General features: G+C 47.8%; 2 protein-coding genes and 1 long non-coding RNA gene across 4 annotated transcripts in view; 1 reads left to right on the top strand and 2 right to left on the bottom strand.

Moving 5' to 3' along the window:
* The window catches only part of LOC119696597 (zinc finger protein OZF-like), a 216,142-nt gene that overhangs the window by 160,798 nt on the left and 39,404 nt on the right, over nt 1-15,940 (top strand). The gene's annotated exons all lie outside the window — the stretch shown is intronic.
* Nucleotides 1-15,940, bottom strand: part of LOC119696535 (zinc finger protein 850-like) — a 28,590-nt gene that overhangs the window by 9,087 nt on the left and 3,563 nt on the right. The window contains 1 exon segment of the mRNA XM_038126278.1: nt 4,331-4,431. Coding sequence (XP_037982206.1) covers nt 4,331-4,431 — 101 coding nt within the window.
* Nucleotides 13,712-15,939, bottom strand: LOC119696652. 2 transcript variants are annotated; one of them, XR_005255635.1, is made up of 3 exons: nt 15,840-15,939; nt 15,358-15,435; nt 13,712-15,117 (listed from the first exon to the last, which is right to left on the bottom strand). It is a non-coding gene; the product is annotated as an uncharacterized LOC119696652 (long non-coding RNA). The 2 variants fall into 2 exon arrangements; XR_005255634.1 differs by having other exon boundaries at nt 15,358-15,439; nt 15,840-15,933.

Here is a 15,940-nt window from a genome sequence, read left to right as displayed (position 1 = left end):
CCCCTTATAAGGAAAGCTCAGACTTCGAGGAATGAAGAAGGTTGATTTACAAGATGGGGGGGAAAGCTAAAACTAAGCAGAAACACCCTGCTTTGAAAGGAATGTTTGAATCATGTATGAGATACATGAATATGCAAAAGACTATTGCTTTTAAGGGGTAATCCTTTGTTAGCAAGGTGTGCCCTTTGGCAGAGTGCCAGGCACTCAGACTAATTCTTTGCTTTTGATTGCCTCTTATTGTCCTAATTGTTATTACTATTTTCATTACAAATACGCTTCTAAAATTTTAACAAAAGTGAATTCCGCTTTTCACGGGAAGGAAGGGGAATTAGACAAAGCGCAGGACAAACCAGCGGAGCTGTGTGTGCTTGCAAGAGCCTGGCACTGAAATGCCCTGAGCAGGAAGGCTTCAATAGCTTCTGCTGACACCTTGTCACCTAACAGGGGGGCAAAAGCAATTCTGACTGCTTCAGCAACCACTGCATCACTTATTAAGGTATTTCTGAAATAAACAATTTCAAGATAATGGATTGTGAAAGCAATAGACTCAGAAAGCAGAACTCATTTTACAGGAAAGATCCTTCAGGGGGTTTTGGCAGCTATGGGAATACAATGGGACCTCCAGAACCCCTGGCACCTCCAGAGCTCAGCTCAGGGAGAAAGAATGAATGGGGAAAGAAAGAAACACCTTTGGAAGCTGGTGATAGAAACCAAGATGCCATGGGTACGGCTTTTGCCATTGGCTTTGGCAAGAGCCAGACCCAGGGCAGATATTCAATTATCTCCCTTGCAATTCACCTCTGGAATTCCTCACCCTGGTAATTCTCCACCTAGTGCAGGGTGCAGATAAGGGATGAACATTTAAGGCAGGCTGTGGCCAGAATCCTGTCTCCTGGGAAATCTCTCCCACAGGAAGCTGGGCTGGCACAGAGCCTGCCTTGGCACTTGGCTGTTCACAACATTGTGAAAAATGCATATTATGTATGACTGGCTCTTCACAGATATTAAAAGGAATACTATAAATGTTATGTTGTATTAATTAGTAGTACTGTGTTAATCTTTTTTAAGTAGTGTAGTAAATATAGTTTTAGGTTTTAACATGTTGAGGGGATTTTGCAGGAAAATGAACATAATGCTCAAGCCAGTGTTTATGGAGTCTCACTAGAATTTCACAGTGTCCTTGATAGCTCGAAAAGAGGAAGAGCCTACTCAGGAGAAAAACAAGTCCAGGATGTGGGGCAAGCTAAGAAGACAGAGCAAAAAAACACAGCGGAGCACATGGAGGCAAAAAAATAAACTGTAGTGAGACGCATGAAGAAGGCAGACTGACCAATGGGCTGAAGGACTGAGACGCAGGCACAGAGAGGCTTAACCAGTCATGTGTTAGCTTGAGGTGCGTAAACAGTAGAACACAGCATAAACACAGCTTGTTCTTGCCATAAAATTGGCTTCATTCAATCATATTGATCATGGCATGATGTCTGTGATACTCTGTCCGAAAATACTCTCATCTGCCTCATGATTTTCAGATCACTGGGCATCCTGTTCAACATCCTGGTTTGGTGGGGCTTGCCAGGGCCCCGGGACTGGAACTCGAGTTATTGTTCACAGGTGTGTTTGTCCACCTCACTGCTCCAAGTGAAAGGAGAAGGGGCACTTTGCCCTCCTTCGCCTGCAGCGCTTTGCTACAATGGCCTCGGGATTTCTCCACCTCCTAACCTGGCTGGACTCTTTTCTGGAATGACCTTTTGGTGGTCACCACAGAAGACCCTTCATCTACTGTACAACCACCGTGACAGATGGACTGAGATGGGAGAAGCCACTCCCTCCAAGGCTGAGACATGAGACCCCTTTATGGAAAAGACTCCTTTTCTCCCCAAGGACTGAAACCTCTAACCTGGGGGGAGGGGGGCAGTGTGTGTGGGGGAGAACAGCTGATCAAACTGAGATGTTTGCCTGCAGGTAGTGACCACTGGACCAAGAAGACAACAGCTCTCGCCCACTGCTGACCAGATGACTATTGTGTTACCCCTCTCCCCTCCTTCACAATTCTCAATAGAAAATTCTAATAAATACCCCCGAGCTAGCTAGCTTAAACAAGATCTCCCCAGTTTAAAAGCGACTCCTCAACTGGACTTCGACTCGACCTCGAAGAATTACATCGCCTCTACATTGGTAGCTATACCCATTCCCTCTCTCTTTTCCTTTCCTGCAGCTTTTCTTTCTCTCTCTCTCCACCCCCCAATCCCCTCCAACACATTTTGCTGTGATTATTCAATAAAGTACACAGATTTTGATTGTTACTGCAAACCCCTTGCCGTGTTGGTGTTTTGTACCCTGAGATCGAGTAACGAACCAGCACAATCCTGTCCGTGAGGGCGGATTGTGACATAAATTGGCATTGCTGATCCTCTGCAATAACATAAGGTTAAAGTAGAAACTATGCGATGTAAAATACTTTTTTTACTAGCTCAAGAAAAGCATGAGATAATCAAGAAATTCTTTGCACAGAGATAACAGCAACAAGACACCAAAATCCCCAAGAGAAGAATTATTGCCTCCTTATCAGAAAACACCAAACTCCTTCCACCACCTTCCAGACTTTGAGGAGTCAACAAGATGAAAGGACGGGGGTTGACAATAACCAGAAAACACCCTTTGCTTGAAAATAAATTTTGCATCATGTATGAGTTATATGAATATCCAAACACACTATTGCTTTTAAGAGTTAATCCTTTGCTAGCTAGAGTGCTTTCAGGTCTTAATTGCCCAGGAAGCATCAGGACAGTCTGTATTCTTTGATTTTTATTGTGTTCTCTTGTCCTAACTCTAATTGGGCAAATATTTATTGCTCTAATTTTTAATACTATTTTTATACCCATTTTATTACCACTTTTAAAAACTTTTAAACTTTTAAAATTTTAGAACATGTGACTGGTGTTTTTCACAACAACATGGAACAACCCCTTGGAATCCTAAGGAATTCATATCAGGAGCTACAGAACCCATTTATCATTTCAATGGCATCAGTAGATTACAAGCTGTCCTCAAAATAATCACCAACCAGACAGCGCCAGCTCCTGACCTTCCTGCCCACGAATCCACTGAAATGAGGAACACAACATTTCACCATGGGACGGGATCAGACCAGCTGTTAGAAGAAAAAGCAGGAGTTGGGGGAAAACTAAATTATTTAAATGGCTATTTGCAAATAAATCACAAATGATAAGTGGTGAAACAGATGAAAAAGGAAATAAGAAAGCAGCTCATGTTCCTGCCCAAAAGTGGAAAGGATGGGAATGGGACACGGTTTCCTGGTTCCCTGGCAGACCATGGGTTAAACCAATGCTGTTTCTCCTCTCAGGTGCTACAGCAACTCTCATCTTTGTACCATGCTCCACACCTTGAGAGTGCAGCTCATTCAGCAGCTGAGCCAGGGGGTGCAGGTGGCAGCCAGGCCTCCTGATCCAGAAACGGCTACAAAAGGACAGGGAATGAGGGCACCGAGAATAATCCCAAAACCAAAGAGAACTCAGTAGAAGAACTTTGTGACAATGGTAATGAAAAGTTCGAAAAGGCAATTACTGACAAAATAAGAAGAGAAGGGATTGGAAGGAAGCAAATAAATGTGTCTTTACAAATAATCGCATGAATTTGACTGGCAATGGGGCAGGGACTTGAACATAATGAAATAATAGGAAAATCGGTCTGTTTCAGAAAATGTTATTGACACAGACTGCTGCTCAGCTAAAATATTAAATTCCTGAACTTCGAGAAGAACAAAGCCTTCACAGAGCCATGAATATCGGCTGTTACACAAAAGTGGGGGCGCACATTAACGAGGACATGCAGCAGGCGCATCGGGAACTCTGAACCTTCCAAGTACCTCAGCCCGTGGGCAAAGGCAGAGGAGAAGCGGCCGGGAGAATGAGGATAAAAAGGAGGCTGCGGACTACAACACTGGCAGAGAGCGCACGGCAAATGCCCCACGGGCTCTCCCTCTGCTCAGCAATAAAGTCACTTTGTCAGGACTCCGCTGTCTCCTCGGGGCACAGAAACCTCCGGCGACGGCAATTTCCCCGCGCAGCCCCGGCCACGGGGCAGCCACCTCTGTCCCGGCCACAGCAACCGGGCCGAGCCAGCGCTGCTCCGGCAGCGGCTCCTGCCCAGGCAGCGGCGGGAAGGAGACCGCGGGCAGCCGCTCCCGCAGCGCCCTCAGCCCAGGGCCAGCACGGGCCGCACACGGCACAGCCAACCCGCCGCAGCCCCCTGCCGCCCCCTCGGCCCGCAGCCAGCCCCGAGCCCCCGCACAACCCAGCGCGGCTCCCACCTGCGCCGGGGCCGCCTCCGAGCTCCGCCGCCGCCTCCCCGCGCTCCGGCCGCTGCCGCCGCTCCCGGGCCCGCACAGACGCTCCGCCAATGGCGCCGCTGCTGCGCCACGCGCGCCCTCAGCCCGCCCCCGGGGCCCTGCTTCGCCCCGCCCCGCCAATCAGCGCGCCACACCCACGACTGACGGCACCGGCGGCCAATCGCAGCCAGGGGCGGGCTCCGCGCACGGCACGGCCCCGCCCCGCGCTCGCAGCGCCCCCCGGGCTGCGTGAGGGCAAAGCCGGAGATGAGGAACAGCCCCGGAACGGGCCCGGGCCCGGGCCGGCGTTGAGCTGCCAACACAAACAAACTTCTCCGCAGCTCCCGCCACGCCTTTCCCGGCCCTGCGGCCCCGCTGCCTCCGGCTCAGCCGGGAGCCCTGGAGCCTCACTTCTCCTACCCCCAGACGCTCCTACCTATCGATTTCCCCCAAAAAGGGAAAACTGCCCAAAGCCCCTGTGGATGAGTGGGGGAGGGCAGAGATTTCTGGCAGAAAACTCCAAAACCTCCGAGCAGGATAACGAGAATTCAATGAAGAATGTAATAAGTAATAATACGTTTGTTCATTAATTAAATCAATAGCTAAATAATTATACAATATAAAACAATAGTTAAACAATTAAAAGACTTCTTGTGCAGAAACATATAGTTTCTACTTTTGGGAATTCCATTGTAAAGGTATGCCTTATGAAAGGAGAGTAATAAAAAGCAGATGTGATAACAATCCTTAAATTTGCAAGAATTGCTTAGATTGTAGAAAGTATATAATACTAGCAAAACTGCTTAGCTTGCAAAAAGCATATAGCATTATGTATGGATATGCCTTATAAGGAAAAAGTAAAAAAGGTTGAAAACTTCACCCAGTGTTCACAAAGAGGAAGACCAAGCCTTCAGCCTCACGACCACCAGAAGGCAGAAAAAGACCCCCTAGCAACTGAACGGGCAAGCGCAGAAAAACGGATCACGTAATCTTTAAACCCGGAGAATAAGACTATAAAAGTGGACTTAGGAGATGGGAAGTTTGCGAGCCAAAGCGGAGCGCAAAACTCTGGGCCGCCGAGCGCTGTCTTTGCTTATTCCTGCTTGCAAAAATAATAGAGGAAATTATATGATCCTAAATTCAGTGAACTTGTTTATCACAAAGACCCTCAAATCCAGCTTTCCCCCACGCCTCCCTCCTTCCAGCTGCACCTCCTACCCCGGCAGTGCCGCAGACAGGGAGTGGGGCCATGCTCACTTCATCCCCCGGGGCTTCTCCCTCTGCTCAGGGACAGGAGTCCTTCCCCTGCTGCACCCTGGGCTCTCTCCCACCAGACACTGCTCCAGGAGCTTCTCCAGCCTGAGTCCATCCCATGGGGCACAGCCCCCCTCCAACTGCTGCAGCGTGGGTCACTGTGCCACGGGGTCAGTCCTTCCAGGACAGGCTGCTCCAGCGGGGCCCCTCTGGCCACGGGGTCACAGCCTCCTCTCAGGCACCCCCGTGCTCCAGCGAGGCTCCTCCAGGGGCTGCAGGGGCATCTCTGCATCCCCACGGATCTGCAGGGGGATCTCTGCATCCAATACTGTCATCTTTAGAGGCGCCAGGAATAGGCTGAGCTCTGCATGAAGCTCTTCTAACATTCCCCATGCCCTTCCCAGCACAGGGAGGCTCTTACCTCCTCACAGCTCCCTGGGCTGGATTTGCAGCCCCTCCTCATATGGGATGCTGGGCTGGGAGATGGAGCAGGAGAGAGGGAAAGGGGCTCTGACTTCCTCCTCACCTGCCTGGCTGTCCCAGTCTGGAGCGTCCTGGCGCTGCCGAGGCCCTTGGAGCGTCCGGCGCTCAGGAGCCCCAAGCTCAGGGCTGCTTTATAAAGCTGGCAAAGTAGGCAGCATGGGCGTTTGTATGATCTGCAGCAAACTGGGTTCATTGGTACAGGAACAGGGCACACAGCTGAACAGGGTCCAGGGACAAAGACAGGGGGCAAGCTGAGGGCACAGGGGTTTTTATATGGGGTAGTGAGGCTGGAGCTGAGGGTCAGGGTCCAATGGATATGGGGGGAAATGGTGCAAAGGAGGGGTTAAGGGTTGGGTCAGCAAATAGGGAAACAGGGGTGGAGGAATGCAGTAAACCAGGGCCAGTGGAGGGACAGAGAGAGGAGAACATTCTAGGGACTAACCGAAGATGGGTAAGAGGGCTTGAACCAGGGTAATTAGGCAATGGGCCAATGGGGTAACATAACTTTACATGAATCAGCAATGGCCTGCAAAGATCTATGGCAGAAGCAAACTTCTCACGATAACCTCGAAATCTATTATTCCTTTTTGGCATCAGTCCTCCACAGGTGGGGGATCGAGACTCTGATGTTAAGCCCCTGGGCCTCCACACCAGTGCATATTCCTTTTCTTCACAGCCTCCTTCTCTTTCACAGACATGAAGTTTAGAATTGACAAATCTTGGCTTGGGGGAAGACAGTGGGTAAACAAAAGCTCTCAGGGTGGTCAGTTGGCTTCAGTCGATCTTCTCTTCTAGAGAAGGTTGCCGGTCACCCATGGGATTCTCCCAATAAAACTTAGGAGTCCCCTCTGGGAGCTGGCTGCTCTGAACACGACTTCATTCCAGTAGCAAAAAAGCTCCTGGAGACGCTTCCAGGAATGCTGGGAAGAGGTCCCTGTTCAGGGTGCCAGCTGTTGCAAGCCACTAGCCCGTTGGTGGGGGAGTGAGAGGCAGTGGTGCCGCGACCTTCCCAAAGCATCTCCAGTAATGAAGGCACTCAGTGGCACAGGCACACACACACACAATCACTGCAGCACACACTTCTCTTGCAGAATCACCAAGGACAAAGAAGTGGGAAGGGTCTTTGTGCGGAGTTCTGAGGAGGAGGTTTATTGCAGCCACACAGGAAGGGCTCCAGGGACAAAGCCAAAAGAACAGTGCAGGCTCCAGGTTTGAATACAGGGGGGCGGAGCAGAGCACCAGGGCCTGTGGGCTGAGGGCTCAGGGTGGTGCAGTGGTGGGACAAGGGGTGGCAGCCAAAAGGGTATGGGGTGAGGGGACACACTGTGGCAATATGGGGCCAATGGGTAAGCAGGGAAGGGAGAACATTCAAGGACATATAAATATAAGGAAAAAGGGAGGGAGAGGCCAACGGGCCAACCAGGGAGGTAGAACTGGGGGAAATTTGCATATACAACAAAGCATCCTGGGAGAGGCTCTGCTCAGTCGCCCTGAACAGAGAGATTTCTCCAACTTAGGGTCTGTCTGTCCAAAGGATTATAATGGACCTTTGCTCTGTGGGCCCACTGGCCTCCATAGGTGCTCAGTGGAAAAGGGGTTAGAAGCTTTGCTTGTGAAATTTGTGGGGCATGCAAACCAGAATATCACAGCCCTCACAACTGACCACCTGGCTGGAGAAGGAGCCCACTCAGACCCTGTTGGGCAAGCCCACATTCCTAGAGACGCCCTTGAGGGTATTACTGAAGCTGTGCATACCACATTTTTTAAGGTTCCCAATGCTGCGACCCCCCAAAAAGTCATTACTAATGTAAAGCAAGGTCTGGCTGAGCCTTACATGCACTTCATTGGCTGCTTAAAACAAACTTTTAAAAGACAAATTGGGAATGACATTGCCACAGAGGTGTTGGTTTTAAAATTAGCTGTTGAAAATGCTAATGAGAATTGTAAAAACTTCTTAAGTCCTTCTCTAAGGAGGAACCCACCCTGCTGGAAATGATAGAGGCATGTAACCACCTGCGTACCTTCAGCATAGAGCAACAGTTACTTATGAAGCTGTGGGGGCTGATATAGCAAATGCCTTTGCAGCTTTGAAGGCTGCACCAGGGGACCCCTGAACATACTTCAGGGTCAGGAAATGTGGGCATTTGAAAAAGGAGTGTTTTGGAAAGGGGGAGGCTAGATCCAAAGCTCCCAGTATTTGCCCACGGTGCCGTAATGGAAGGCATTACGCTAAACAACAACGTTCCAAGTCATGGATTTTGAAGAGCGTTTGATATCGGGAAACAGGAGCCGAAGCGTGGGGCGGCCCCGCGCGCAGACACAAGTGCCCCAGCCGATGCCTCAGAGCGCACCGCAGCACGGCCCAGCCCAGCCGCCACAAGCAGCCTTCACCTGAGCATCGACAGTGTAAAACCATCCACACCAGGGAGCGCCGGCCTGGACCTGGCAGCCTCCATCACCGTAACGTTACTTGAGTCATCTGCTCATTTGCTTCCCACCAGAGTTTTCGGATCACCTGCGCAGCGTATGCATGCATTGCTTTTAGGTCGGGCATCCATCTCTTTGACAGGACTTTTTGTTCTCCCTGGGGTTATAGACTCTGACTCTGATAATGAGATTATGATCATGGCCAGGGCACCCCAGCTGCCTTTCACTGTTCCCCAAGGAACTTGAATAGCTCAATTGAGTTTATTTCCCCAAACCATGAGCATACCTTTCACAGACGTAATGTGAAAAGGGGGATTTGGGTCTACTGGAACACCCCAAGTATGCTGTGTACAACCTATATTAGAACAACGCCCCACATGCTGGTGTACCCTGACATTAGAAGGACAAAAGATAACACTTGACAGACTCATAGACACTATGAGGGGCTGATGTTCCAGTTCTCTCTCAAGCCAAATGGCCCTCACAGTGGTCCCTTGCTGAAGTGCTCCAGGCACTTTCAGGCATTGGAGGAAGCAGCCGAAGTTGTCAAAGGCACCACTTGATACAGATCAAAGGCCCCGAGGCACACCTCGCCTCAGTCATACTGTTTGTATTACCAGTGCCAAAGGTACTGTGGTGGGGGATGTTCTCTCCCAATGGGGCTTTAGAATTCAATCCGATTTTTATTGGGGACCATTGAAGTGTGACACTTTCAAACTAACCTGGAAAACAGAGAATACGGTTTGGGTGGATCAGTGGCCCCTACCATTGCAAAAACTTAGTGCATTAATGGAGTTGGTCCAACAACAACTCCAGAAAGGGCATATTGTCCCTTCTACCAGTCCTTGGAATTCTCCCATGTTTGTTATAAAAAAACAAACTGGCAAATGGTGCTTACTCCATGATCTTTGAAAAATTAATTGCAGCTATGGAGGACACGGGAGCCTTACAGCCTGGTCTCCCATCTCCTACCATGATTCCCCAAAACTGGCACTTGACTGTTATTGATTTAAAAGATTGGGTTTTTGATATTCCTTTACATCCTGATGATGCTCCCAAATTTGCCTTTTCAGTTCCAAGCACAAAGATGCAGGTGCCCTTACAGTGATATCACTGGATAGTTTTGCCTCAGAGCATGAAAAACAGCTTTGCCAGTGGCATATTGCTAGATCCTCCATTCTGTTCAGCAACAAATTCCCGCTGTTGTTTTGTACCATTCCATGGATGATATTCTTGTAGCAGCTGAACAACAGGAAGTCATGGAGAAAGCCTTAGCCCTTGTCGCCAAAGCTGTAAATCAGGCAGGGCTTTGCATAGCTCCCAAAAATGTACAAAAACCTCCTCCATGGAGGTATTTGGGGTGGTGCATTGGAGTCCCTTCAATTTCTCCCCAACCTCCACAAATTCAGACAAATATTTGCACCTTACATGATGGGCAAAAACTTTTGGGAACAATCACCTGGGTGTGCTCCTTGTTAGGGATTTCAAATGCAAAGCCAAGTCCTTTGAATTTAGTTTGTGTAAGAGCCTGAATGAGAGATGTGGGACTCCAGGCAGCTCTTCAAGATGCAGTTCATTCCATGCAAGACGTTACAGCAGTCCAGGGCTGTGGGCAACAGAGCCTGTGCCCACAGCTGTCAGCTCCAGCTGCAGGCAGGCCTGGACACCCTTTGGTTTTGGTTACAATGCATTATTTACTTTGCTGAGCATCTTAACACAGTAGAACCAATCTATACCTTAACTTTTATCTAGGATATCTTTTATCTATAGCCTATCACAACTACTATAATTACCATATTCATGTTACTATTCTCCAATCACTAAAAGTTAGTACATTACAGTTTAACGTAGAATTTGTTTTTCAGTTTTCTTGAAGTGGAAAATTTTGAGACTTTTTTTTCTACTTAAAACATCTGCTGACTTGTTTGCCTGTGCTATCTTTCTGCTTGGTAAAAACATCTTCTTGTTTGAGGTGGGTTTATCCTTTGTTCTAAGTCACAAAAACCCCTTCTGACTAACATACCCTTTGCCTCCTTGGTTATCCAGTAAGACTGGCTCAGCAATTCTTTTCTTCTATATCAAAACTTGCTTCCATCTCTATTCCTTCTTCAGAATCTACATTCAAAAATCTTTCTGCTAAGCATACATATCTGTGAGATTTTCTTCTCAAACTTTTATCCTTCCCAGCAAGTTTGAACTGCTAAAAGGTGACTCAGACCTTGTTATCACCTAGCCAACTTACTTTTCAAGTTCAGCAGGCGCTGCAGTGCATATCTGATGCCATAGTAAACCAACAAGCTGCACCCTGGGCACCTGAGTTGCCTTTCTTTTTAATCATCTTCTGTCCAGAAAACAGCCCCATGCCTTGGTGTTTCAATGGGACTCCAAGGCACAGACTCGGCTTATCATTGAAAGGATTTTTTTACCACACAAATGACCAAAACCATCAGTACCCAACATGAAATGATGGCACAACTGGTTGTTAAGTGTTGGAATGTTGGGGGACACAAGATAGATGATGGACTTTGGACCTTGTTAACATAAGAGATTTGATAACAGGATGCCTTGGCAAAAGCAAATGGAACTTTGAAAATTAGACCTAGATTGCAAGAAGATTAAATCAAACGGGTTTACCAGAAAAAGAAAATCCCATTAAACTCTGCAAGCACGAGATGTTGTTACATGCCTAAGTTTGTGCATGTGATTTTAACCTAATCATGGTAGTACACACTACCAGTCTCCCTGAAATAGTATATAAGTGTTTGTATCTCACAATCAAATCGGATTCTGATCACCCAGTCAATCTCCCTGTCTCTCTCTATTGCCAATAATTGTTAAGGCCTGACCAAGATTCATTTCTCTTGCAGGAGAGGAATTCTCCACTATTTTCTTACCTCTTACCACCTCTTATTGGAATTGGATATTTCAGGAATCAGAGGCTCTTCAGATGGCTTCTGCTGAATTCAGTGGACAAATCTCAATACGTCCTCCAAAACATAAGCTTTTGACACCTTTATTTCAATCAATAGAAAAACCACAGAGAAGTGAGGTTCCACTTCAGGCCTTAACAGTACTCACAGATGGTTCTGGTCACTCTCAGAAATCAGTGGTAGTATGGAGAGACCCCTGTTCTAGTGCCTGGAGAGCAGATGTATCCACAGCTGAGTGGTCCCCCCAAATTGTTGAACTTGCTGCTGTTGTCAGAGCTTTTCAAAAATTTTCTGTTCCTTTTAGTCTGGTTACAGATTCAGCTGATGTTGCAGGAATTATGATGAGAGCTGAAGCATCAGTTCTGAAAGAGGTTGAAAATTCACAACATTTCTATTGGTTGCAGCTCCTTGTTTTTTCCTTAGAAAATAGAACATCTCCTTACTTTGTTATGCATATTTGATCGCACACAGACCTTCCCAGATTTTTAGCTGAAGGCTACAGGCAAGCTGACCTTTTAACAATGCCTGTAGAACAATCTGTTCTTCCCAATGAGATATAACAGGCTAAATTGAGCCATTTGTTTTTTCACCAAAATGGTGTCACTTTGATTGGGCACTTTGGCATTAGTAAAGCCCAAGCTTCAAGAATTATTGCTGTTTGTCCTGATTGCCAAAGGTGATCTTTTCTCTCTATTGCAGGAAGTGTTAATCCCAGAGAGCTTCAGAGCCTTCAAGTCTGGCAGCCAGGCGTTACCCATTCTTCTGAATTTGGCCATTTAAAATACATTCATTCCTCTACTGATACCTTTTCTGGTGCTCTTTTTGCATCTGCCCATCCAGGGAAAACAGCTCAAGATGTCTCTAGACACTTCACTGCTGCTTCTGCAACTCTTGGTATAGCATCTGAAGTAAAGACAGACAATGGCCCAGCTTTTACTTCCCATCGAGTTGCTACCTTTATTGCCTTATGGGGAATTACACACCAAAATGGTATTCCTCATTCCCCAACAGGCCAGTCTGTCACTGAACGGGCTCATGGCTCCCTCAAGCATCTCTTGGTACAACAGAAAGGGGGGCCAGAGATGGCACCCCTGCCAAGAGACTGCAGAAAGCCCTTTCTGTTCTCAACTTTTTGAATTGTTCTTTGATGGACCCCAACCCACTGATGGACATTTTAACTGTAATTCACAATGGCAACAAAAAGAAAAAACCCCTGCTTTAGTGAAGGATCCAGAATCAGGTAAGATATCAGGACCTTACCCTTAGGTCACCTTGGGTAGAGGTTTTGCTTCGTCTCCACAGAGAATGGTCCCAAATGGATTCCAGCAAAGAATGTGAAGCTGTTTTGAGAATCTTTAAGTGCATCACCTGAAGATTCACCTTGAACACCAACATCAGAGGAGAACCCTTGTGAACAGGACCTCACCACCACATCAGCACCTGTTTAACCTCTAACAGACTTATGCCCTTGGGAAAATGGTAAAAATTACCCAGTGGTATCAGGGTTTACAGGGCTAGGTCAACTTCTGGGGGATTGGAGACTTGGTGGATGGATAAGAAATTTAGTTAAAGTACGCTTATATGTATTAGGCATTGTATTATGTATTGTTATGCTTATGCCTTGTATTTTACAGTGTGTGAAAAAATTAATAGACAAGTCACTTAAGAGAGTATTTTTGTTTGAAAGATAGGGGGAGGTATGGGGAATAGAACAGAGAGAACAGTGAAACTGATAAAGGGGCCTGATATCTGAGGCCTGTTTGAGCAGAAATTGTGGGAGAGACAGACACAGGTAAAGGCTCCCTGGGCACGTAGTGACCAAGAAACACGTGTTGAGACTTTGTGATGTTACCAGATGACGTGATGTCATGAAGAATGTGTAATCTATGGGAAATTGTTAGCAAAAATAAAGCCCTACTAAGTACCATACAAGTAAAACCCTTTATAAACACCTGGTATACTCAATAAAATTGGCTTCTGATCTAAACTCAGATTTCCCCGTCTCTCCAGGATCATTAACTACCCTGGGTGGGGGGAAGTGTCACTACAGGACACGAAATGACGACACACTCACTGCTGCTCTCAAGGTGAAGAAAATGGGGAGGTTTATTTTCTGACTCCAACATTTATAGTTTTCCAAAAGTGACAGTGGATTGGAGGGTGACAGTGCCACCTCTCCAATGACACTGGACAGACCAACAGTTTGGTTGTCCAACATTTTCAAATGAAAGAATGCAAAACAATAAGTTATTTACAGAATTGTGTGAGAAAGTGCGTTACAAGAATGCAAACATCAGAAGGGTTAGAAAAATCTTAAAAAATCAGGGCAACAGGGAAGGTGCTGGAGAGATTCCTTTCCCTTCTCCTCGTGCTGCTGTGGTTTGGTTGGTAATAAATTCCCTCGCTGTGCCCAGGCTGGCTCTGTTGTCCCCGTGCCGGTGCTCGGGGCGGGATCTCTCCCGTTCCTTCTCTCACTGCCGGGCCTCTCCTCAGCCAATCAGCGAATGGGATGAACAAGAGTCAGCCAATCAGAGCGAGCAGGTGGACAGAGGACGCTTTAACTAATTAAAGTTGAAAAGAAGGATATTTTATCACAGCGCTGGACACATGTGGAATCTTTTCCAAATACATGTGCAAGGAGTTGCAGACTCCTGCTGTCTATTTATACAGAAAAGGTTTTACATATCCAAGCGGTTTCTAAGGAGGCAGAATACATAATCGTTACCTGCCCGCTTCGTATTGCAATCAGCTGAATACCTATAACGGCTGCACAACTGTACTCCCTTAAATGGGATTTTGAAATAAGGTAGTGGGTGTATGGGAGGAAGAAAGATGTGTTCCTCATGGTAAACTCTTCACCGATGGCCATTTTGCAGGACTTTTTGATCTGCTGGGCATGGTCCAAGCCTCTCCTAACTGTTTGATTATTCTTAAGGCAAGGTATTTCTATGGTCTCTGCTCCTTCACAATTGCTACATCTATCCCTGTCACTCCTAGCTTTAATTTTCTAATATATTTGTTACTCTTTAACTAAGGTATGTGATTTTTGCTAGCTAACTTAGCTTCTTAACTAATTTTAAAATCTTAACTAAAATATGTAATCTTCTACTATCTCAATTATACTCCCAGCTGTCCCCTCAATTTATCCACAGTTTTCAATTATCCTAAACACATTTCCAGCTGACCCCTTGATTCATTACAATGAGATTGGAGCTGCTCAGAAACCACTTCCTACACTCAGGACACTCATAGGGCCTCTCCCCGGTGTGGATCTTGTGGTGATTGATGAGCTTGGAGCTCCACCCAAAGCTCTTCCCACACTCCCCACACTGGTAGGGCCGTTTCCCCATGTGGATCACCTGGTGCCGGATCAGGGCTGAGCTCCAGAGCTCCAGCTGAAGCCCTTTCCACATTCCAAGCACTTGTGGGGCTTCTGCCTGCCATGAGTTGCCTCCACCACCTCTGAGTTCCAAATGGATCTCTGGCCACCTTCCAGACACAAGGGGCACCTTTCCTCCTCACAGCTCCCGGGTTTGCAGCCCCTCCTTGTGTGACATCTCCAGGGCTTTTCCTCCCAACAGGATTCCTGTGCCATGGAGCTGCTCCAAATGGCCTCTTCCATGAGGCTCTGCAGCAGGGATTTGCTCTCCCTGGTCTCCATCTGCAGCTCAGTGCCTGGGGTAAGGAATGAAAAGGAGAGGAAGGAATGAGGAAGGAAGACGGACAGAATGAGAAGAGCAAGGAGGGTGGCCAAGGAGAGGATGGGATTTGCCTCTGTGACAGAGGGAAGGGGAAGGAGATCCCACCAATTCATCCCTGGCAGGATGGCCTCAGCAGCAGCATTATCCTGCAGCCAGGGGAAATGATGGGTTGATAGGTGGAGGAGGGGGAAAGGGGCAGTGACTTCCTCGGCACCTGCCTCAGTGTCCCACACCATCTTCCTTTTCCTCGCAGCCTCCTCCAGCTCCATCTGGACAAAGTTTGAGACAAATTCTGGCTTGAGGGAAAAACAATGGGTGAGAACCTTGGTCCTTCCGATCAAGTCCAGCTCCAGAAGTAACCACCCTGTTCACAGTCAGATGGGCCCAGACCCTGCTCATCTCCAGCCTCCCCACCCCTCCAGGCTGCCGCGATCCCCCAGCTCCGGGATTGGCCTTTGCTGCTCTCCCCACTCCGATGTCAATCAGAGCCCAAACACCAATGTCCCCGCTCCACAGTGGGTACCACTGTCCCAGTGTTACAGAGAGATTGTCACAGGAACCCTCCACAAATCCCCAAAGGGGCATCTGTGTCTCACCTTTGGGGCCCTGCAAGATCCAAACATCCCCTCCCCTGCAAACAAACCCTTCAAGAGACCCCCCCAATGGATTTGGGGTGAGCTCCTCCTCCCCGCTCACCTGTGGGATCTGGGGGGGGTCGATGCTGCCAGGGCCAGGGGGGCTGCAGACTCAGCGGGCAGGCGGGAAAACCGTGTGGTTCTGCTGCGGCTCCTCCTCCT

Source organism: Motacilla alba, unplaced genomic scaffold, assembly GCF_015832195.1.
Source record: "Motacilla alba alba isolate MOTALB_02 unplaced genomic scaffold, Motacilla_alba_V1.0_pri HiC_scaffold_34, whole genome shotgun sequence".
Taxonomy (NCBI): domain Eukaryota; kingdom Metazoa; phylum Chordata; class Aves; order Passeriformes; family Motacillidae; genus Motacilla; species Motacilla alba.
The sequence above is the reverse complement of the archived record's forward strand: the minus strand, read 5'-3'. Positions and strand labels throughout refer to the sequence as shown.